The 19,195-nt window shown below is 36.2% G+C and overlaps 1 protein-coding gene across 1 annotated transcript; it reads right to left on the reverse strand.

The window, feature by feature from the left end:
* Positions 1 to 16,284: 16,284 nt before the first annotated feature.
* On the reverse strand, positions 16,285 to 18,315 carry LOC144467977 (condensin complex subunit 2-like). Its single transcript, XM_078177019.1, has one exon. It carries the CDS (start codon positions 18,313 to 18,315, stop codon positions 16,285 to 16,287), a length of 2,031 nt encoding a protein of 676 aa, XP_078033145.1.
* Positions 18,316 to 19,195: the final 880 nt, after the last annotated feature.

Below are 19,195 nucleotides of genomic sequence, written 5' to 3' on the forward strand. Positions count from 1 at the left end.
GTCAGTGAAGGCAGCAGGCTGCGAATACCTCCCTGTAGCAACATCTTCAATAAATCGCTTGGGTTGATTTAAAGCCATCAAGAGTAGATTCTATTCAAGAACCTCAACACTCCCCTATTCCTCAGTACCGCAAAATGTTAGAGTCACGGTTTGCCGATCTCCTAACACTATTATTATATATTTCCTTTACACAGCGCCATAGATATTATCCTCTATCATTACTATTATTATCATTATTATCCTCCCGCGCGGTTGACACCTTGTCGTGGTGCGGGGGCTCAAGTAGCTGCAATGATGCCTGAAGCGATGCCGGCGGGAACTTCGGTTCCTGGCAGGGCCTCCCTTGTCGGTAAGGTTCAGGCGGAATGGTGAAAAACCATGAGCAACCTAGGGAAAGGAACCTTGAATAATAAACCAAATATGGAGAAAGTACGTAAGGAGTCTTTGTCTACTATGCAGAGGGTAGGATCCCCAGTTCCGGCGTCTGATGAGAGTGCGAAAACGGGCCCCCAGACGTCGTTATCCAACAACCGCAGTGCTGCAGGAGTGGACCACTTGGCTCCTGCAGCATTTATTGTCACAAGCGATGATCCCTGTCAATCTGACGGAGATAAGGGAGGGCCGGAGGTGGTGGTCACCACCAATGACCTGCAGACTTCGCTCCGTGAGCTGCTTACGCGATGCCGCGAAGTCACCAAGACGATGACAGCGGCTACCGCGAGGCAGAAGAACGTGGCCATGCCAATAAAGTCCGGCCTGCCGAAGTGCGCGGAGCTTTTTGATGAAATGGAGGCGATCCTCAGGGCGCAGCCTGCGCTTCAGCAGGAGGACGCTAGCGCTCGTAATGAAAAACTAGCCCCTCCTCATGAAAAAGGAAGACAAACTGCTGTTCTGTGCATGTCCATTCTATAGAAATCACTTGTTAATTACTTAGTCTCTAACAGCTTAAATATTGCTTAACCCAACATTGAACTATGAATCGAAGAAAAGCGTTAAACGAGCTTTGAAGACCAGCAACCCATCTTGAAGTGCATTATCATTTTTGTCCACCAGTATACATGCGTTAAGCTGATACCCAGTGTTAATAGTTGAAGATACCGTATTAGCGTTAGTGCGTCAGAAGCAAAGTGAAGATGAACATGTTCGTATAATAAAGCAAGTGCCAGTATGTTCACAGAAATTATTTAAAAAGTACACTCAAACGGACATTTATATACATTAAAAAAAAATGAGTACTACATACCGAATTTAGAGGCTAAACTCCAAAAATTTATTAGTGGCCTTCCGAAGGAGTCTATAGTGAAGAGGCCCAAGAAAAGACTCCGCGACGGCTGCCGAGCAAGACGGAAACCCAAAGGATCGCTTGCCGCTAACATCGAAGAGAACCAGAGAACCCGAACATTTTTATGGGACGAGACCGACACACTACTACCGAAACCACGACACTCACATCTATCAACAAACCTCACCTGTTTTACATAGTTCCCGATAATTTTCCCCTCATTGAAGACGGCATAATTGGTTTACCATATTTGCAAAAATACGATTACGAGATCAACAACAGCTCCTTAACTTTAGGTAACTTCGCGATTTCACTTCATACGAAGCCAGGGAAAATTGTGGAACCGAATTCGTACACCATCCAGCTGGGATACGTGAACCAGAGGACCACACGAATATGTTACCACAACACTGGTAAGAACGAAATTTCAACCAATGATCAAATTTATACCAATACCCCTAACGTTGCGCACCTCATAAAACTCATGAAAAACCTACGTATCGACCACATTGATCCAGAATACAAAGACACTATAAAAAAAATAATCGCTAGTTACTCAGATATTTTCTTTTCGGACACTGATACATTACCCTGCACGAAACTCACAGAACACACCATCACATTGAAAACACAAAAACCGATCAACATTAAACCCTATCGTCCTCCCGAATGTCATAAAGAAGAAATTCACCAACAAATAACCGAAATGTTATCCAAGAAAATCATAAAACCTTCCGATTCCCCCTATAACGCCCCAGTCTGGGTTGTCCCAAAGAAACAAGACGCATCCGGCAAAAAGAAATGGCGTATAGTGATCGATTTTAGGAAACTAAACGAACAGGCTGACCAAGACGCGTATCCTTTACCAAATACCGACGAAATCATGGAACACCTCGGCAACGCCAAATTCTTCTCAGCCTTAGATCTTTCTTCAGGCTTTCATCAAATCCCCATGAATCCCAATTCAAAAAAACATACAGCTTTCTCTACACCAGACGGACATTTCCATTTTAACAGAATGCCTTTCGGGCTTAAAAACGCCCCCGCAACGTTCCAACGTATGATGGACACAGCTTTACGCGGACTAATTGGAAAACACTGCTTCGTATACCTTGACGATATCATTATATTCGGCTCTACAATACAGCAACATAACAAAAATTTAGCAATAGTATTCCAAAGACTCAGAGAAGTAGAACTCAAATTGCAACCCGACAAATGCGAATTTCTCAAACCTGAACTAGAATATCTGGGACACTTAGTGACAGCCGACGGAATCAAGCCCAACCCTAACAAAATTGAAGCTATTAAATCATTCAAAAACCCCAAATCCCCGACTAACGTAAAATCATTCCTAGGACTAGCCGGATACTACCGCAAATTTATTCATAACTTCTCGAAAATTTCCAAACCCCTGATAGAACTCACAAAAAAAAAAGTCTTGAAAGGGAAATTCAACAATTTAAGAGTATACTGCACATTAGAAGCAAACGCGGCTTATTAAACATAGTAGGATCTGTCTCAAAAACCTTATTCGGAACTCTTGACAACGATGACTTAAAATTGATTAATCAAAATATAGACAAACTATTCGAAACAAATAATCAAATGAATCACATCTTAGCAAATCAAACTAATATCATTCGCAACATATTAAACGACTCGCGATTAGAAACAACCCAGCTATTGTGGAGAGAAATTAACAATAATTTAATAACCAATACGAACGAAATCCTCATAACTGCGCAACTTCTCACGATAGAATCTTTAATATCCGAAACATTAGAACACGTAACCGATCTGATCAATGCAGTAATACTTGGCAAACATGGAATCTTAAATCCAAAATTTATCGAACCTTCTTCATTTTTAAACGCTGTAACTAGACTAGTCAAAAACAATTACTTAGTTAATCACATAGACGCTACACCCGAAAATTTTCAAACTCTACTGGATATCAGCACGTTAAAACTCGCCATGATTAACAATAAACTAATATATCAAATTACCGTACCAATATTAGAAGAAAAGGAATGGAATATTAAGAAAATCTATCCGATACCACGTAGACAAAATAATATTTTCGTGGCTCCAATTATTGAGCATGATATTATACTTACGAACCAGAACCAATATTTATCTGTAAACTCCGAATACTTAAACATAAATTGTAGACGACCATCATTACTAACTATATGCAGGAGAACACAACCATCCCATTTAATGTACACAGGGAACGATTGCCAATCAAATCTCATAAATCCAGCATCTCAAGATATAAAAGAATGCAACTTAGCCGTTTTCAAGATAAAAGAATTGACTTTCGTACCACTGTCCACCCGGAATAAATTTTTTAACGGTATATTCTTTACATAAAATAGGGTTGTTCAGTTGTATAAAAAAATGTATGCCCACGACACTATGTATAAAAATCCTAAGCCCCACAGCTGTAATCATCCAAACTCAAACAAGGATGGAACCCGAAGTCTCAGCATCCTCACCAGAATGCAACAACACATCGCTGAACCACGAACACGAAGACAGAATCATCTCCATCCCGAAACTCAAGAGAGTACGTTTTGAGAGACCCAAAACGAATCTAAGAAGGGGGGTGTGACGCATCTTGCCACCTCACCAACAACAAACCCGCGCAACGTACCTTTCCTAGTCATCCTTTCCTAGCCCTTTGAACTGTGACACATCTCGCCACCTCACCAACAACAAACCCGCGCAATCTACCTTTCCTAGTCATCCTTTCCTAGCCCTTTGAACTGTGACACATCTCGCCACCTCACCAACAACAAACCCGCGCCTCCTAGTCATCCTTCCCAAGTCCTTTGAACCATGACACACCCGATAGATTCATCCTATGAACTACAATCTCCGACCGACTCACCACAAAACCGATAAGACTAATATAAAAGAACCCTTGTACAAAATAAAGTCAGTCTGCCTTCTTACCTCAAGCTAACCGTGTCGTTACTCTGCCCGGTCTTCGATCCAACTTTGTGTTAATTGTGTTTATAATTAAACGTACGGAGAAATCCCCGTGACACGTCCACCGGGTGAACTGCGATGACGACGCGCGTTAGGCTGCACGTACAGTCAATGCAATAAGTACCACCTTGAAAACGCGATACGCCGCTATGCATCAGCGATCGGTAAAGTGTTAATTAGCTTTTGTACGCTGATAAATTGTAGCCCTCGAATAACGCGAGTGAAATATTAGACACAGTTACTTGATAGTATCAGAGATATAATCAATTCAAATTACACATTTCTAGCCATAATAAGCTTATGACTGAATGCTGGCACTTCGTGTGGCTTCTAGGAACGTAGACATTGACAATAGACGTTCGTTCTGTATCTACTACGTTCACTTACGACTGTGTCCCTTCGTGTTTTTTTATACGTGCATGATAGCTATCACCTTCGTATTGTACTTGTTAGTGGAAATCACTCAATTATCCAACTATGCTACCGATGCTTATAGGATATCGAGTCATACGTATACTATATGAAGGGTTACGTAGCTTGAATTGATTGTTTTGCTAAAACGATCAAGTGACTACGCTTAACATTTCATAGGCGTCAAATGATGCCTGCAATCTAGCATTCTACAAAAGTTCATTAAAATCGAAGTTTTCACAGTAAAAATATTGTAAAGTATGCATCATCATGTGTATAATTATTGAAAACACTATTGAATGAAAAATCTTATTGAATAAAGCTTTGACTAATAATGCTATTATCAGAGTTGGGCAAATTTTATTTTAAATAATCATTAACAAATGATAATTAAAATTGTCTTTACAAATAAAAATTAATTTTATTAGTTTAAATAAATTATTAAAACAATATTGAAAAACATTGTCCGTTATCTGAATTATGATTAAGATAGTTTCTCAACAAATGATACTGTTAAAGCATCGTTATTAAAATTTTCTCATAATATATTTTATAAACATTCAAAATATATACTTTAAATGACGGTGTCACTGCTCGTTTTTCTTCTAATTGAAAGTGTCGTCTGTTCTATGTATACGTATACTGTAACTCACCTGGATCACTAAAAGGCTGAATGATATTATGGAAAAACTAATTCTTTGTACTAATATTTGCACTACAAGCTCTTCTTTCACTAACGCTTCTTTTATCTCACCCTCCGTTTGGCCGTGGTGTAAGACGTCAGTATTATGAGAGGTAAGTGAACAATTATATAACGATGTAGTGCGGAATAAACCATTTATGCAATGTATTTTTACTGCTTGAATTCCTGGGGCTCTGGAGCAACCTTGCTGTTTTCATATTGCGTTCATCATTACCAATACTTCAGAAATGTAAGCTTCTTACCGAGTATTCTGTTACCTCGTTCCTATCACGGTATGTTTTATGATTTAGAAACCACAAATTCATACAGTACATATATTCAAACGGTGAAAATGATACAAACGAAATATAATGAACAGCAGAAGTGAAGTTCACTGACCAAGCTCACTCGTGATCAACTTGATTAACACTTAACTGCGTCAATTTATTTTGAAAATAAATTTTCTTATGCGTTTGAGTATAGTTTTAATAATATTTTTTCAATGAGTATACTTTTGTCGACAATTGTTCTAGAATTACCCTAAACTGTACGAAATTTATGAATATGTTTCATAAGTATTTTAACCTAGATCGTAGGAGAGGTATTTTTCTTGTAAGGTTTAAAATTGCCATTTCCCTGTGACGTGTATACTCGTCGTACGCAGCTAATAGATTAATTATATCATTACAAACAAAGAATATCTCAGTTATAATATTAGAGATTTTTCAATTACTTATTATACTGTTCGATATATGGCCAAGAAAAAACCGCCGAAATCACCGAAGAATGCGAACAGTACGTCGTGAGATCTGCAATCAAAACGTTGCAAGGAAGTGAAAATTTGCAATTGTAAGTTGACTGCTTTAATCGATACCGGTAGTGATCTAAGTTTAATGCGAGCGGATCAATATGTCATGATCGGTGCGCCTAAATTAAGAGACAGAGTCATAAAATTCCGTGGTGTTGGATCGAACTGCAACTTTACTGTTGGAGAATTTGTATCTAATGTCAAAATAGATGAAGAAATTTACTCTATGACAGTCCATGTAGTTTCTGATACTCGAACCCAACATCCATTGATTATCGGTACGGATTTCCTAAACAGCATTAGCATGAAGGGGGGGGGGGGGGATTTCTATTCATAAAGTTGAAAATAATTACCGCGATGAAGTTTCAGTGGTCTTAAAGATCGACGTAGAAATGGAATGCGATAGAGTAGACTTATCTTATATTGGGAACGTCGATCATAGGCAAAAATTAGAAAATCTAATCGATAATTACGAACCACGTAAAACTCGCGAAGTTAATGCTAAGATGAACTTGATTCTCCAGGACATTATTCCAGTCTACGAAAGACCGAGAAGATTATCACCGCAGGACAAGATAGAAGTAGATAAACAAATCTCGGAATGGATACAAAATGGTATTGTAAGGGAGTCTGCGTTTGATTATGCGAGTCCGATCGTGTTACTTAAAAAGAACGGCGCCATCAAAATCTGCGTAGATTATAGGCAATTAAACAGAAAAGTTGTAAAATATCGGTACCCGCTGCCGCTCATCGAGGACCAATTAGATTTGTTGCAAGGCGCAAGAGTATTTAGCACATTAGACCGAAACGGGGTTTTCCACGTTCCAATAGAGGAAAGTAGTATAAAGTATACAGAATTTATCATTCCGACTGGTCACTATGAATTTTTAAAGGTGCCTTTTACTTTCCAGCCGTATTTCAAAAATTCATAAACGCAGTGCTCAAGGACCTCATAGCTAAAAATATCGTGTTAACGTATATGGATAATTTGACTCTGCCATCCCAGATTTCTCACAAGGGATCGAAAGAATTGAATTGGTTTCACAGATTGTCTCCGCATACGGATTGTCGATAAATTGGAAGAAATGTTGTTTCATGCAAAATAAAATATAGTATTTTGGTCAGTATTTTTTGTCAGAGTATTTGGGTCATATTGTCGAGAGTGGATGTATACAGCCGTCAGAACACAAAATGAAAGCAGTAACAAAGTTCTCGTAACCACAAACGGTGAGAAATGTTCAAAGCTTTCTAGATTTAACAGAAAATTTTAGGAAATTCATATATGGTTATTCTTTAATTGCGAGACCATTAACAAATTCGTTATGAAAGGATGCCACTTTTATGTTTGAGTCCAGTGAATGCGAAGCATTTCAAAGGTTGAAAGCAGCATTAAGTAATAAGCCAGTATTGCGATTGTATAATGTCGATGCGGAGACACAGTTGCATACGGAACGCGTGTAGTATGGTATACGGCGCTATTTTGTTGCAGCGCGATCGTGTAGATGGAGCGTTGCATCCAGTATATTTTGCGAGCGATCATGCTTCAGTGGCGGGAGAAAAGTTCACGAGCTACAAGCTCGAAGTATGTATTAGTAATAGTGGTGGCGAGGTAGGCCCTTCTTACTATTTGACTACCAGGTAGAGCATAGGTCAGGTAGTAGCATGCGACAGACGATAGACGAAAGATCATAAGAGTCGACGTTATACACGACACGAAACGGAACCAACAGAACACAAAAGACACTTGCTAAGAACACATCGAACAACACAACAGTCTCTCGCACAGAATACCTCGAGCATAATTTGTACGATCAATTCGACATCGTTAACGCCTCGTTAACGACGCGTCGTTACAGGCTCACAAAGTCCAACCTTCACCTCCCCGTGGTGTGGGCCGGTAACATTCTTACACAAGAAGATTGGCGAACGAAGGCCCTGGCACGGTATTAGTTGGGGGCAGTTTAGCGTGAATCTCGTTGACCGTCAACAGCGTCAAGAGCAAGAGAGTCTCAAATACCGATATACCTACCTACATTATGCAGTGCGTGGGCGCAGTGACTGTTTCCGTCACAGTACTGGAGTATTTTGCCCTACCACCCCGTTGGTGCGTGAGAAGGTGCTCGACACTCGCCACCAACGGACCAAATCAATATTCGATATAAAATTATGCTGGGTTTTATTAATGGATTCAGACCTTCTATAGCGAATGTACAGAAGAAGCCCTCCCTGAATTGGGTTAATATTATAACATAAGAGGGCGAACATAGGAGCAGAAGACTACCAGTGGGTGAACGTGGTGCAGTCACCCACAACGTGTAACCGATGTAGGTAAAGAGGCATGAAGGTGTGTGTCTTCGTGGCTATTTTGATTTTTATGCTGCTACACCTCAGTGGCAGCCGAAATATCATACAGTAAAAGTCCTTCCGCCGTCGAGAGGCAAGACTGGGAACTCTGGACCTGCGAAGTGGACCAACCCAGCACCTTCGCAGGGGGTATTACCGCTGCTTTTCTATCGGCCGGCTTAAGCAAACTGTGCTTCGTCCGGCCAGAGCGGGCCCTTTGGCTGTTCAGCTCCAAGTAGACATTAAGTGTGCGTCGTTGCATTGTAACCTCGCCAAAGCCCCAAGTATCGTCACGAACAAGCGAAACGGGATTTACGACTCCGCGAAGTCTGGCTTACGGATTTGTGATATTTCGGCGTGCTACAACTTGTAAGAAGGAAGTATTGGTTTAAGAGGATGCGCAACACAATAGAAAAAGTAGTGCACAATTGCACCAAGTGTATTCTCGCAAAAAGAAAACACGGGAAACCAGAAGGTATGTTGCATCCTATCGACAAAGGGGAAGTCCCATTCGACACATATCATGCCGATCACTCGGGCCGCTAGCTTCGACGAAGAAAAGCTACAAACATATTTTTGCAGTTGTTGACGCGTTCTTCAAATTCGTTTGGTTATATGCGTTGAAGTCTACAGGGTCGTCAGAGGCAGTCTCAAGAAGCAATCGGTTAATTTCGGAAATCCGAGGAGAATTATCTCCGATCGGGGAACAGCTTTAACCTCCGCAGTGTTTAAAAGCTACCGTCAGGACAAGAACATAGAACACGCGTTAATAACAACGAGAATTCCACAGGCCAATGGCCAAGTCGAGAGGATGATCCGTTCGCTAATATCGCTATTAGTAAAATTATCTGCACCAAACCCCGAGCAATGGTATAGACACCTTGATACGGCGCAAAAGTATATAAATGCCACACCGAGTAGTAGCACGGGATCTACGCCGTTTCAATTACTGAAAATGCGTGAGAATCCTCAGTTCTGTCAGTTGATCGAAGAGGAATGGATCACGATGATTGCGGAGGATCGAGATCAGTTGCGAGCGGAAGCGCGAGAGAGCATTGCCAGAGCACAGGTGCAGAATAGGAACGATTATAACAAAAAGCTCAAGAAAGCATCGACATGCCAGGAAAAAGACCTAGTGGCAATCAAGAGGATTCAAGCAGGACCAGGATCAAGTTTTGCCCAAAATTTTTAGCACTGTATCGAGTGACCGCCGTTTTAAGGGGGAGGGGGGCGATCGATACATAGTTGACAAAGTTTGGGAACATGAGGGGCCGCAATCAATATCTACAGCAGCCGATCACATATGGTACAGCTATGGGCTAATGCCGAAGAGGTTGATAAATGACGCAACTTTTCGATTCTACTACTGTCGCAGTGCTATTCCTACGCCACTGTAATTTATCGATTTCTTCGCTACGCCGATGCCGAGGTTCGACGGAGTCGATCAACACGTGTGCTGCGGCACGCGCCGCGGCTCCTTTGACTCTAATTCCCGGAAGACAACTCATAATACTATAACAAAACTTTTTTAATTTTAAGATTTTAAAACTGAATTTCTTTTTAACATATTGCTGATAATTTTCTGATTAAAATGAGACTAAACATGACATAATTTTACCGTTTTCTTCAATAACCGTGACGTGTCACAAAGTTAAGATTTCTAAGAGAATTTCATAATAGCATTTCGAAAAAGCCCACACCTAGGACGTGCCGTAAACCGGGATATGTACTACTTACTAGTAATTTTCTCTTTTACTGTAATTAAATTCGATGTTGTGTCCCAATGTTTAATTTCATTGTTTACTGTTCGTATTTTAGATTCTATTGAGTTTAACTTATCAGCAGCGTCCTGAATCTTAAAAATTAAATTAAATTTATTATACTAATACATATATCCAATTCATATGATATAGTATTTTGATACAGGTTGTGAGATATACTTGAATTAGCCCCATTCAATTTTATCAATTTACTCTACTGTTCTAAATAATTCCCTATCTTTCATAACTTTTTCAGATATAACTTTCAAACATTCGCTACGTAATTTATCTACTTGTTCTTGTGATTTCTTCTCATCCTCTGCTCTACTTGCTTTACGTTCCTCTTCAATGTGCTCTAACTCTCGTACTTTTTCTTGTAACATTTTAATTAAGGCTATAACTTCTACAACATTAAAAACAGCCCAATTGTATAATGAATTAAAAAATCCATTTTAATTTGGTAATATGTAACAGTATTCATACCCATTTCAGAAATACTGGAATCTATAGTATTTAGTTTGCATGCCGTTAATGCTTCGTTTAATATTTTATTTCAAATAGAAATTTTATTCCTCCATTTCTGAAATTGAATTTTTAAGGAATCATTGTCGTCCTTTAAAAGATTTGTTGTTTCAGTGATTCTTGTCCCGAATTAAATATATTAAAAAAAAGTGGAAATCCAAAGTATGAAGCTATTTATTAACTGAGAAGTTAATTGTACCTCTTCTATTGTATTGGCCTTTCCCTTGAGTTCATCTTCGCAGGTTTTTATTTTATGTAACCACACATCTACTAATCCCTGCAACTCTTCTGTTACACACTCTTTTAATGTTTTAATTTGTTTTTCCGCAGAGTGTAACGCTGCTTTCTTGTTTTTCTGAAAAGAGATTGCAAAAAATTTCATGCAATAGTCATCTCATTTTCAATACTGAAGATAAGCAATTTCGGTAACCGAGCTCGTGAGACACATCTTCCGAACACCAAGGATTTCGGTACCCTCATCACCCGCGAGTAGAAAAAATGTCTCCCCCTCCCCCCCTCTCTCCCGCTCTCCAGAAAAAATGTTACACTGTGTAATAATGCGAAGTCGGCAACTTTCGGTAACGCGAATCCTCAAGGACGCGAAACCATGACGTTATCCCCACCACCCGGCGCTTCCGCCACTCCGAATATTTTCTGCCATTTTCTATACTGAACTTGTTTGTAACATTACCAATGATATCCACTGTTTACAAAACTGTTTCGTCCTAACAGGACATTCGCAATAACATTGATCAGCCAACTGTTTAAGTAACGCTCTATTATACATAACGATAACTTTCAATTAGTTGCACATATTTTTAGGCATGACGTAAAAAAATTTCGACCCGGTTTGTGATTATATAAATTACTAATTAGTTCATAGAAACTTATGGCTTAGCGTCTCGATCAATTTTTATGATATTCACCAAAGTAATACGTCCATTCGAAATTATTTTTCAGCAACGTCGCTACCACCACTAAGGATTTAATTCATGAATGTTAAAGATCCATATATCTTATTATCGAGAATATTTAATTTCAGTTGATACATTACACTTAAATATAGAGTAAACTTTAGTTGCTACAAAAACCAAAAATAAAATTACAATTATGAGACAATGAATTTATGGTACTATTAAAATATCTAATGCTAATGTAATCTCTAATCTAATGGAAATAATTTGATAATCATGCTTTGTGCCCCTCCTTTTGAATGTTATATTTTTTAGGCTTTTATAGGAATTGATAATTTTACTCTTAATTAAATCCGTGAATCTGGAGTATAACTATTGAAATTAGATGTATTCACATTAACTTTGATCATAAAAGATTACATGAGTAAATTCCATGTCCATGATTTATCCATGTCTATTCTAAATTTTTCCTCGTATGAAGCCAGTATAGTATTACTTCATCTGAAATTTACAGAGGCTTGTTCCAATTATCATATTTAGAAATCTTCTCAGTAATCTTTTCTTATCAAAGTTTGATAGAATAGTTTGAAATTTTATTATATTTTCCGCATCTACAAATTAAAAATTATCTTACCTTTATTTGATACAGGCATAACCACGTGTCCAGCACCGACGTGAAATAGTACGAAAAACAATTGAAGTTCGCGGCGAAGGTCAGAAGCAACTGACACTCTAGAACCACATTTGCACTGACTCAGTTTTTGCGCATGCGCGCGGTATCTAAACACTATTTCTACCCAAAAATAGAAGAAACTCGCATACATATAAGAGTTTACTAATACTAAAAAGTTTCAAACTGACACTATACTATAAAAGTGATCAGTTCAGGAGTGGGACATTTTGATACTTAAAAGTCTAATCTAAGACTCTCCGAACTCCAAAGTATTCAATTTTGCCATGTTATGGAAAAATTTGTAATTTTCCACAGCATAAGCCTTGTAATGAGGCTGTCGACAAAAGCATGTTCCGAGATTTTTCGTTACTAGCGCCACTGTTTTTTCCGACCAAATGGTGCATCATAGAAGAGCTCAACTATTAGCTGTAGTCGGTAATACAGTTAAATTACTCGTGTATCATTAGTTTTACACTTTCATTTAAAGTATTTCAGGATATGCTTCAATTGGAGCAATCTGTGGTTAATAAAAGGTGCATTCTTGAATGCAAACATTATTCATCGTCCATGAAAACACATTTCTTCATCAAGAGCTCAAGCAAAAGGCGTCTATCTGGTAACGTTAGTCACAATTTATTTTGCAATTGTTTGAAACAAATGGAATGTTTTTCAAGTAGGATAGTTACGCTGCACCGACATATGTGGGTCAAAATTGATAACTCCTAATGTTCCTTATCAATCATTTTATTGTAATTTGTTGAAATATAATGAATAGGTAATTCTTTTATATAAACATTCCTTTTTTAATTTTACTTTAGTGAGAAGTAATTAATATTTTCCAATTTTCCATATAATTATTCTCGATTTCCTACCCATAAGTAATAAGCTGATAAATATATTGTCAAATAAAAGTTACTCATTCTTTATGTAACAACAAATTGCAACAAAAACTTGATAATAAAAGACTTTTTTCTCATTAATTGATACATTATCATAGGAGCTAGTAGTATTCTTGGAGAGAATTTTAGGACTTATTTAGTCTCGGATACTACTCTAGAGATTGCCTTTGAAATTTTTTCTTTTGCTCCGAACATGCTATTTATTTGTAAGATAGAGTTTCTAATATCTTTTGCTGCTACTTGTTTTATCTTTTCTCTAATAGGTGTTTATTGATTTTTGGAATTCAGTGGATATTTCTTTCTTTATATCTTTTAGTGAGTTTGATAAAACGGGTAGCAAGTTAGTAGTGAATGGACTGTGAGATTTTTTATCTTGTTTATTTGTATATTTTAACAGTATTGTGATCAATGTTTAATGGAATTATTTTAACTTTGTTATTAGATAAGTTGTAGAATTTTAATCTACGCGTCGCGTAGGCAATGATCTGAATAAGAATTACCATTGGGGTAAGACGGGAGGTTTCTGTTGCACTTTTGAAGTTGTTTTTTTCGCTGTTTCAATTTTGATTATTTGTGTTTAATTAATAATATAATGGTAAATAAAAAGATTAAAGTTCATAGGGTTGGTCTTATTTTTGGTATAAAAGAATAAATATTTATGATGTTTTGTATTAAATAAAATTTCATTAGAAGTAGATAATTCCTACCATAAATTGGTTTAAGAGACCATTTCTTTCATTTCAGACATCTAATGAAAGGAGTATTAAACAATAATTATTTTAAATTGACAATTTAATGTTATAAAATTAACTAATTCTTTATATTTTTTTAATTCATACAATAAATGATGGAAGTTAGTTCTTTCAATAACGATAGGTATAAAGCTATGATATGCTCCACAGATTTCAGAACATTGTCCAAAGTAAAGTCCAGGTCGATGAGAAATAAGGAATATTTGATTAATACGCCCGGGGGTAGCATCTATTTTAATTCCGAGAGAAGGAACAGTTCATGAGTGAATTACATGTATAGAGGTGACTAGAAGACGAATGGGAGTTTAGAGCACTCTTGTGTAAGCAGTGTCTTTTCGCAAGAATTACCCCACCACTTCACAAGCGTGAAACGCTCTTTCATTTTCTGAGTCACAAGCGTTCTATCAGAATTCAATGCACATCTCAAATTTCTTTAAAGAAAAGAGCATCTCAAATTTCTTTAAAACTTAGTGTCCGTTGCTATGACAATCGACACAGTCTGTGTGAACATCTTCGTGGAGAAGGTCAGTTTCGTTCAAGATGTCGTCGCTATAACTTCACCGTTCTTTACAAAGTATTTGAAATTACTTAATAACTTCTCCGTATTTGAAATTAATCGGCCCTTTTCAGGGCCACACAAAATAACGCTGGAAACTTCGGACATATGTCAATTGTTGAATAATTCGTGATCAGTGTGGAATAATAGTGCAGTGAAAGTGACATTCACGATATTTCTAGCCTCGCTACGCATTGCTTTTCCCTTTTTCCATTCGACCATTTTTGTAGGTTTGAAACACTACGCATAAAGCTTCTAGCCTCTTCCATTTTGTCTTCACGCCAGACTTTTGATTATTATTGACTATGTTACGCGCTGAACACGAATCGTGATGAGGTGGAGCGGGCATCTGATTCCCCTTGCTCCTCGCGTCGATTAGTTTATTAGTCCTCTTGTTTTCCAATAAAGTGAATTTCGGGACGTCATAGACAAGAGGGGACCACGGACGTGTAGGCCAGGCCGAGAGCAAGCAGAATACCTACCCCCTTTGCCTTTCGACAGAAAATGTGTCATCCTTTTAACTACGGACAGTATAAAGATTAATATAATTGGACTTACCTATCTTCTTAGTCCATCCTGGGTCGACGATCACTAGCAGAAATATTACATAATTATAGTTGTCTAGTAAAACAAATAATTAAATGACTAAATATTACCATATTCTATATGAAATCGAATACTTTAGAAGTAACACTTTCAATATTAGCTAAATTTGAATGTGAGACGATAATTTGTTAATTTTATAGCTTATTGAAGTGCGCTTTTACCTATGTTTTAAATTATATTATTGTTGATACATATATTACGTTAATGATGAACTAGTGCCCAATATATTTGAAACATATATTATATATTTGAAACAAGTTACAGAGTTCAAATTTTACATAAATGAGTTTTTGTTTATCAGCTTTTGAACGGTACAAAAGTCTATGATAAACCTCTAAGGCTAGGTTTGACCATCTTAATCGGCTAGGCCCTTCCTTTACATTACTAGATGACCTTGTTGGTCAGATAAGGGTTATTTTACTATTTTTACCATCTTAAATTGTAAACCCAATTGAAAGTTTTCAAAAATAGGATTCTATAGAAAAAGTACATTCTTTCATGAAATACATCATTATAAACTTTCCCCATTAAACAGAATTTTAACTCTGGTGTATGTTATACATTCATAAAAAATTGTGCATAAATTCAATTACAAAAATTGATTTCAATGTTTAATTGTTCGTGTTCAATTGAAACTTCAACAAAAACCAGACAATAATATTGAAACAAGTACAGAAAAGAGATAAATAGGAGAGGTAAATGGTTGTATGAAAAATAATAATCTCAGTACTACAAATTATTTGAAATAATTACGTAAAAAATCTATTACAAGGTTTAACAGATTAATGTATTTTTTATTTTATTAAATCAATTACTTTAAGTGTTTCTCTTCAGTGTAAGAAGTAAATAAATATTCACAAGCTTATTACATTTTTAACGATTTTTAACTACGTCAAAAATACTACATGGAGCTAATACTCCACATAACTTAAGAATACAATTGTACATAAATTATTACACTTCGCAATAATACCACACTGGTATAAAATATAATAAGTACAATAAATAAACGAATGAAAATTTGATGTTTTTCATTATTTATAATACACTTTGTGTATAAACATTTTAAACTTGTATAGTTAATCTTGTTTTACGATGAGATCAGTCATGTCAAGCGAAGACGATATTTGGAGTGTTTTTTCATTTGCTAAATGTAAAAGTGATACGAAAGAGATCGGAAAACTTAATGATTCTGCATTCGTTTTTGTTAGTAACATGGGTAACGTTTTGTAAATTTTGACAAAACTTTTAGTACCAATCATATTATTTGAATTTTGCAGACTTTGATTCGCGTTCGCTATCACATCTTGATCGTTACTGTCTTGTGATAAGCATTTCCAAATAGCATGTTTTAATTGTTTCATATCAATTTTTTTTGCGCGTACACAATGTGCAATAGTTGTTCTATTTGTCATTTTAGGCATACAAACTAAATTACCACCAGTCAAAGGCTGTGTAAATAACATGCATTCATCTGCAAATGCATCATCATCATGAATGACATTATTTTCTTCAGGCTCTTCAGCTTCATCAACATTCGTCTGAGGACAGTAATTTGTTATATCATTATCATTATTATATATATAATTTTCTACAATATCAGACACATCAGTAGTTTTCGTCTGATTTGTACTTTCAGAGGATTTAAATATCGTTGCCTGAAGATACAAGTTATTAGCATGTGCAATATCATAATGTTGGTCTGGAGGTAATGTTAATACTTCTTCATTCCATTCCATTTTAACCGTTCTAGTATATATTTTAGATACTTTATTTTGTAAATATTTATCTTTCATGCTACTTGTTGTTTCTATAGCATAATTTAATTCTAGTTCTTTTTTCCTCCGATTTGGTACTTGATGACATTTTTCGATTATGTTACTGTTATTAAAGTTTTTCTTGGAAGCAGTAAGTTTCCAATGAGATGGGCCCGTCCAATGTATATTCAAATTTTTTCGAAGAAATGAATATTCCGAAGGTTTAGATTGTACAGTATTGGCTAGAACTTCACGGAAGTCTACAATATTTTCTACTTGATCAGATACTTGGACTAACTTTTCTACATTTTCCTCTTCCATATATATATCATCAAAACAATTCATAATAGCACATAATTCGTCATTACCTTGTGATAATGATAAATCTAAATCAAACTGAAATGTATTTTTATTCATTTCTTCTGGTTGCACTTCCGCGTTATTTGCATCAAAACTTTGGAAATCAAAATAAAACATAGGAGGGCAAAGTTGAATTTGTGAAATATCTTTTATTGTTGGAATATTATAATCAACATCATTATCTTGTATTTGTTTACGCTCTACTGTATCTATCAAAATATCATTGTATGGGTGAAAATAAAACCTAGACCTTGCATGGTTAGGTAATATAACTTGGAAAAGCATATTCGTACTTTGCAAATCTGAGTCTATATTTGTTAATGTAGGTTTTTCAGTTTCAACATTTGTTCTTAAACTTTTCACTGTAAAAAGTATTTGTTGTTTCGTTTTTTGCGTTGTTTTCTTTTTCGTTTGGACCCGATCATTTTCATTTTCTTCTTTAGTAGACATTGGTTCTGCATCATCTTTTGCATTTGTATTGTTTTTTTCTTGCTTTCCTAATTCACTAATCAGCTTGAGCATATCCATATGCACACCATCAACACGAAATGCATAAATTTTAGTACTTACATCTAAAGATACACTGGCCATTTGTAAATTGCACATGTTTGCATCATGCTTTTTGATCATATACGTCATAAAATCAATCATTTCGAAGCTGAAAGCATTTTCAGCATTGATTTTATTTTCTGTACCAAGTTTTATAAATTGAGATACAAGCGCTTCCATTTGAGTACTTGGTATATTACCCAATGCGCTAAGACCTAAAGAGCTTCTTCTGTTATTAGAACTTGCAGTAGACAGTGATATTGATGTACTGTTAAAATCACGGCGACGAGCCAACCGTTCTGCTTCATCATCATTTTGCGCTACAGGAAATGGAGCTAGTGTTTTTTGTAATATAATCGATTTCTGCCTCAACGGTGACAAAGATGGAGTTGCGTATGCAACAGCATCTATTAATTTGTTTGTGACGTCTTTATGTGCATGCATCTTGTTAAATACAAAAATGTCGAGATTTTGTTACTATTACTGAAAAAAACAGGATATTGCTTTATAGGCCAGTGATAATATTAGTTTAAATCAGCAGGTTCTTCTAAGTTAGATTTGATCAACATGATTTGTAAGTAATTTTATAAAGTTTTAACAGCTAACTTTTTACGTACCTTAAGTTGTAGTCTGTACATAAATATCTTTTTCCACTATATATGATATACTATATCACAGTGATCATAAAATTTTAGTTTAGCATAGTAAAAAAAGAGGAAAGTATAAACATAGTTATATAAGTATGTGTACCAACATCTGTAATAAAATAACAATAATATTTATTTACGACAGTTTATCGAACTTCATGTAACGCTACGATTACATTTATTTACACATTATTACACACTATTATTATACACACCAGAAATGTTCTGATATAGTTCTGATGTAACACTAGTTTATGGATACGTTACAACAAAATTGATGGGAAAAAAAGGATTTCAGAGGTTAAGTATGTCCTTAAAAACATCAAATTTAATAGTGTTTACATTTCAAGAGACCAATTTTATAACATATTAATTATAGAATTATACAATATCGGTGTAAGTATTGTTAATAACTATTAGACTTCACAGTTTTGTTATACAATCTTAAACAAACAATACAAAATGCACGGAATAGATACAAAAATACAGTGCCCCATAATTACATTAATTCCGGGAAATAAGGGATTCCAGAGGTTATTTTAACACTATGACGTCCGGTGGCTCCACGTTAATGCCATGCGAAAACTATCGGGTAAGTGCCGGTGGCCCCACTTTGGTGACATGCAAAAACTAAACGAAAGTTAATATTGCGTGTTTTGTTCAACTAACAGTAAATT

This window comes from Augochlora pura, chromosome 3 (assembly GCF_028453695.1).
Source record: "Augochlora pura isolate Apur16 chromosome 3, APUR_v2.2.1, whole genome shotgun sequence".
Taxonomy (NCBI): domain Eukaryota; kingdom Metazoa; phylum Arthropoda; class Insecta; order Hymenoptera; family Halictidae; genus Augochlora; species Augochlora pura.

Excerpts from the sequence above, each read along its gene's own strand:
- LOC144467977 (XM_078177019.1), bottom strand. The coding sequence starts at position 18,315 with ATGCATGCACATAAAGACGTCACAAACAAATTAATAGATGCTGTTGCA.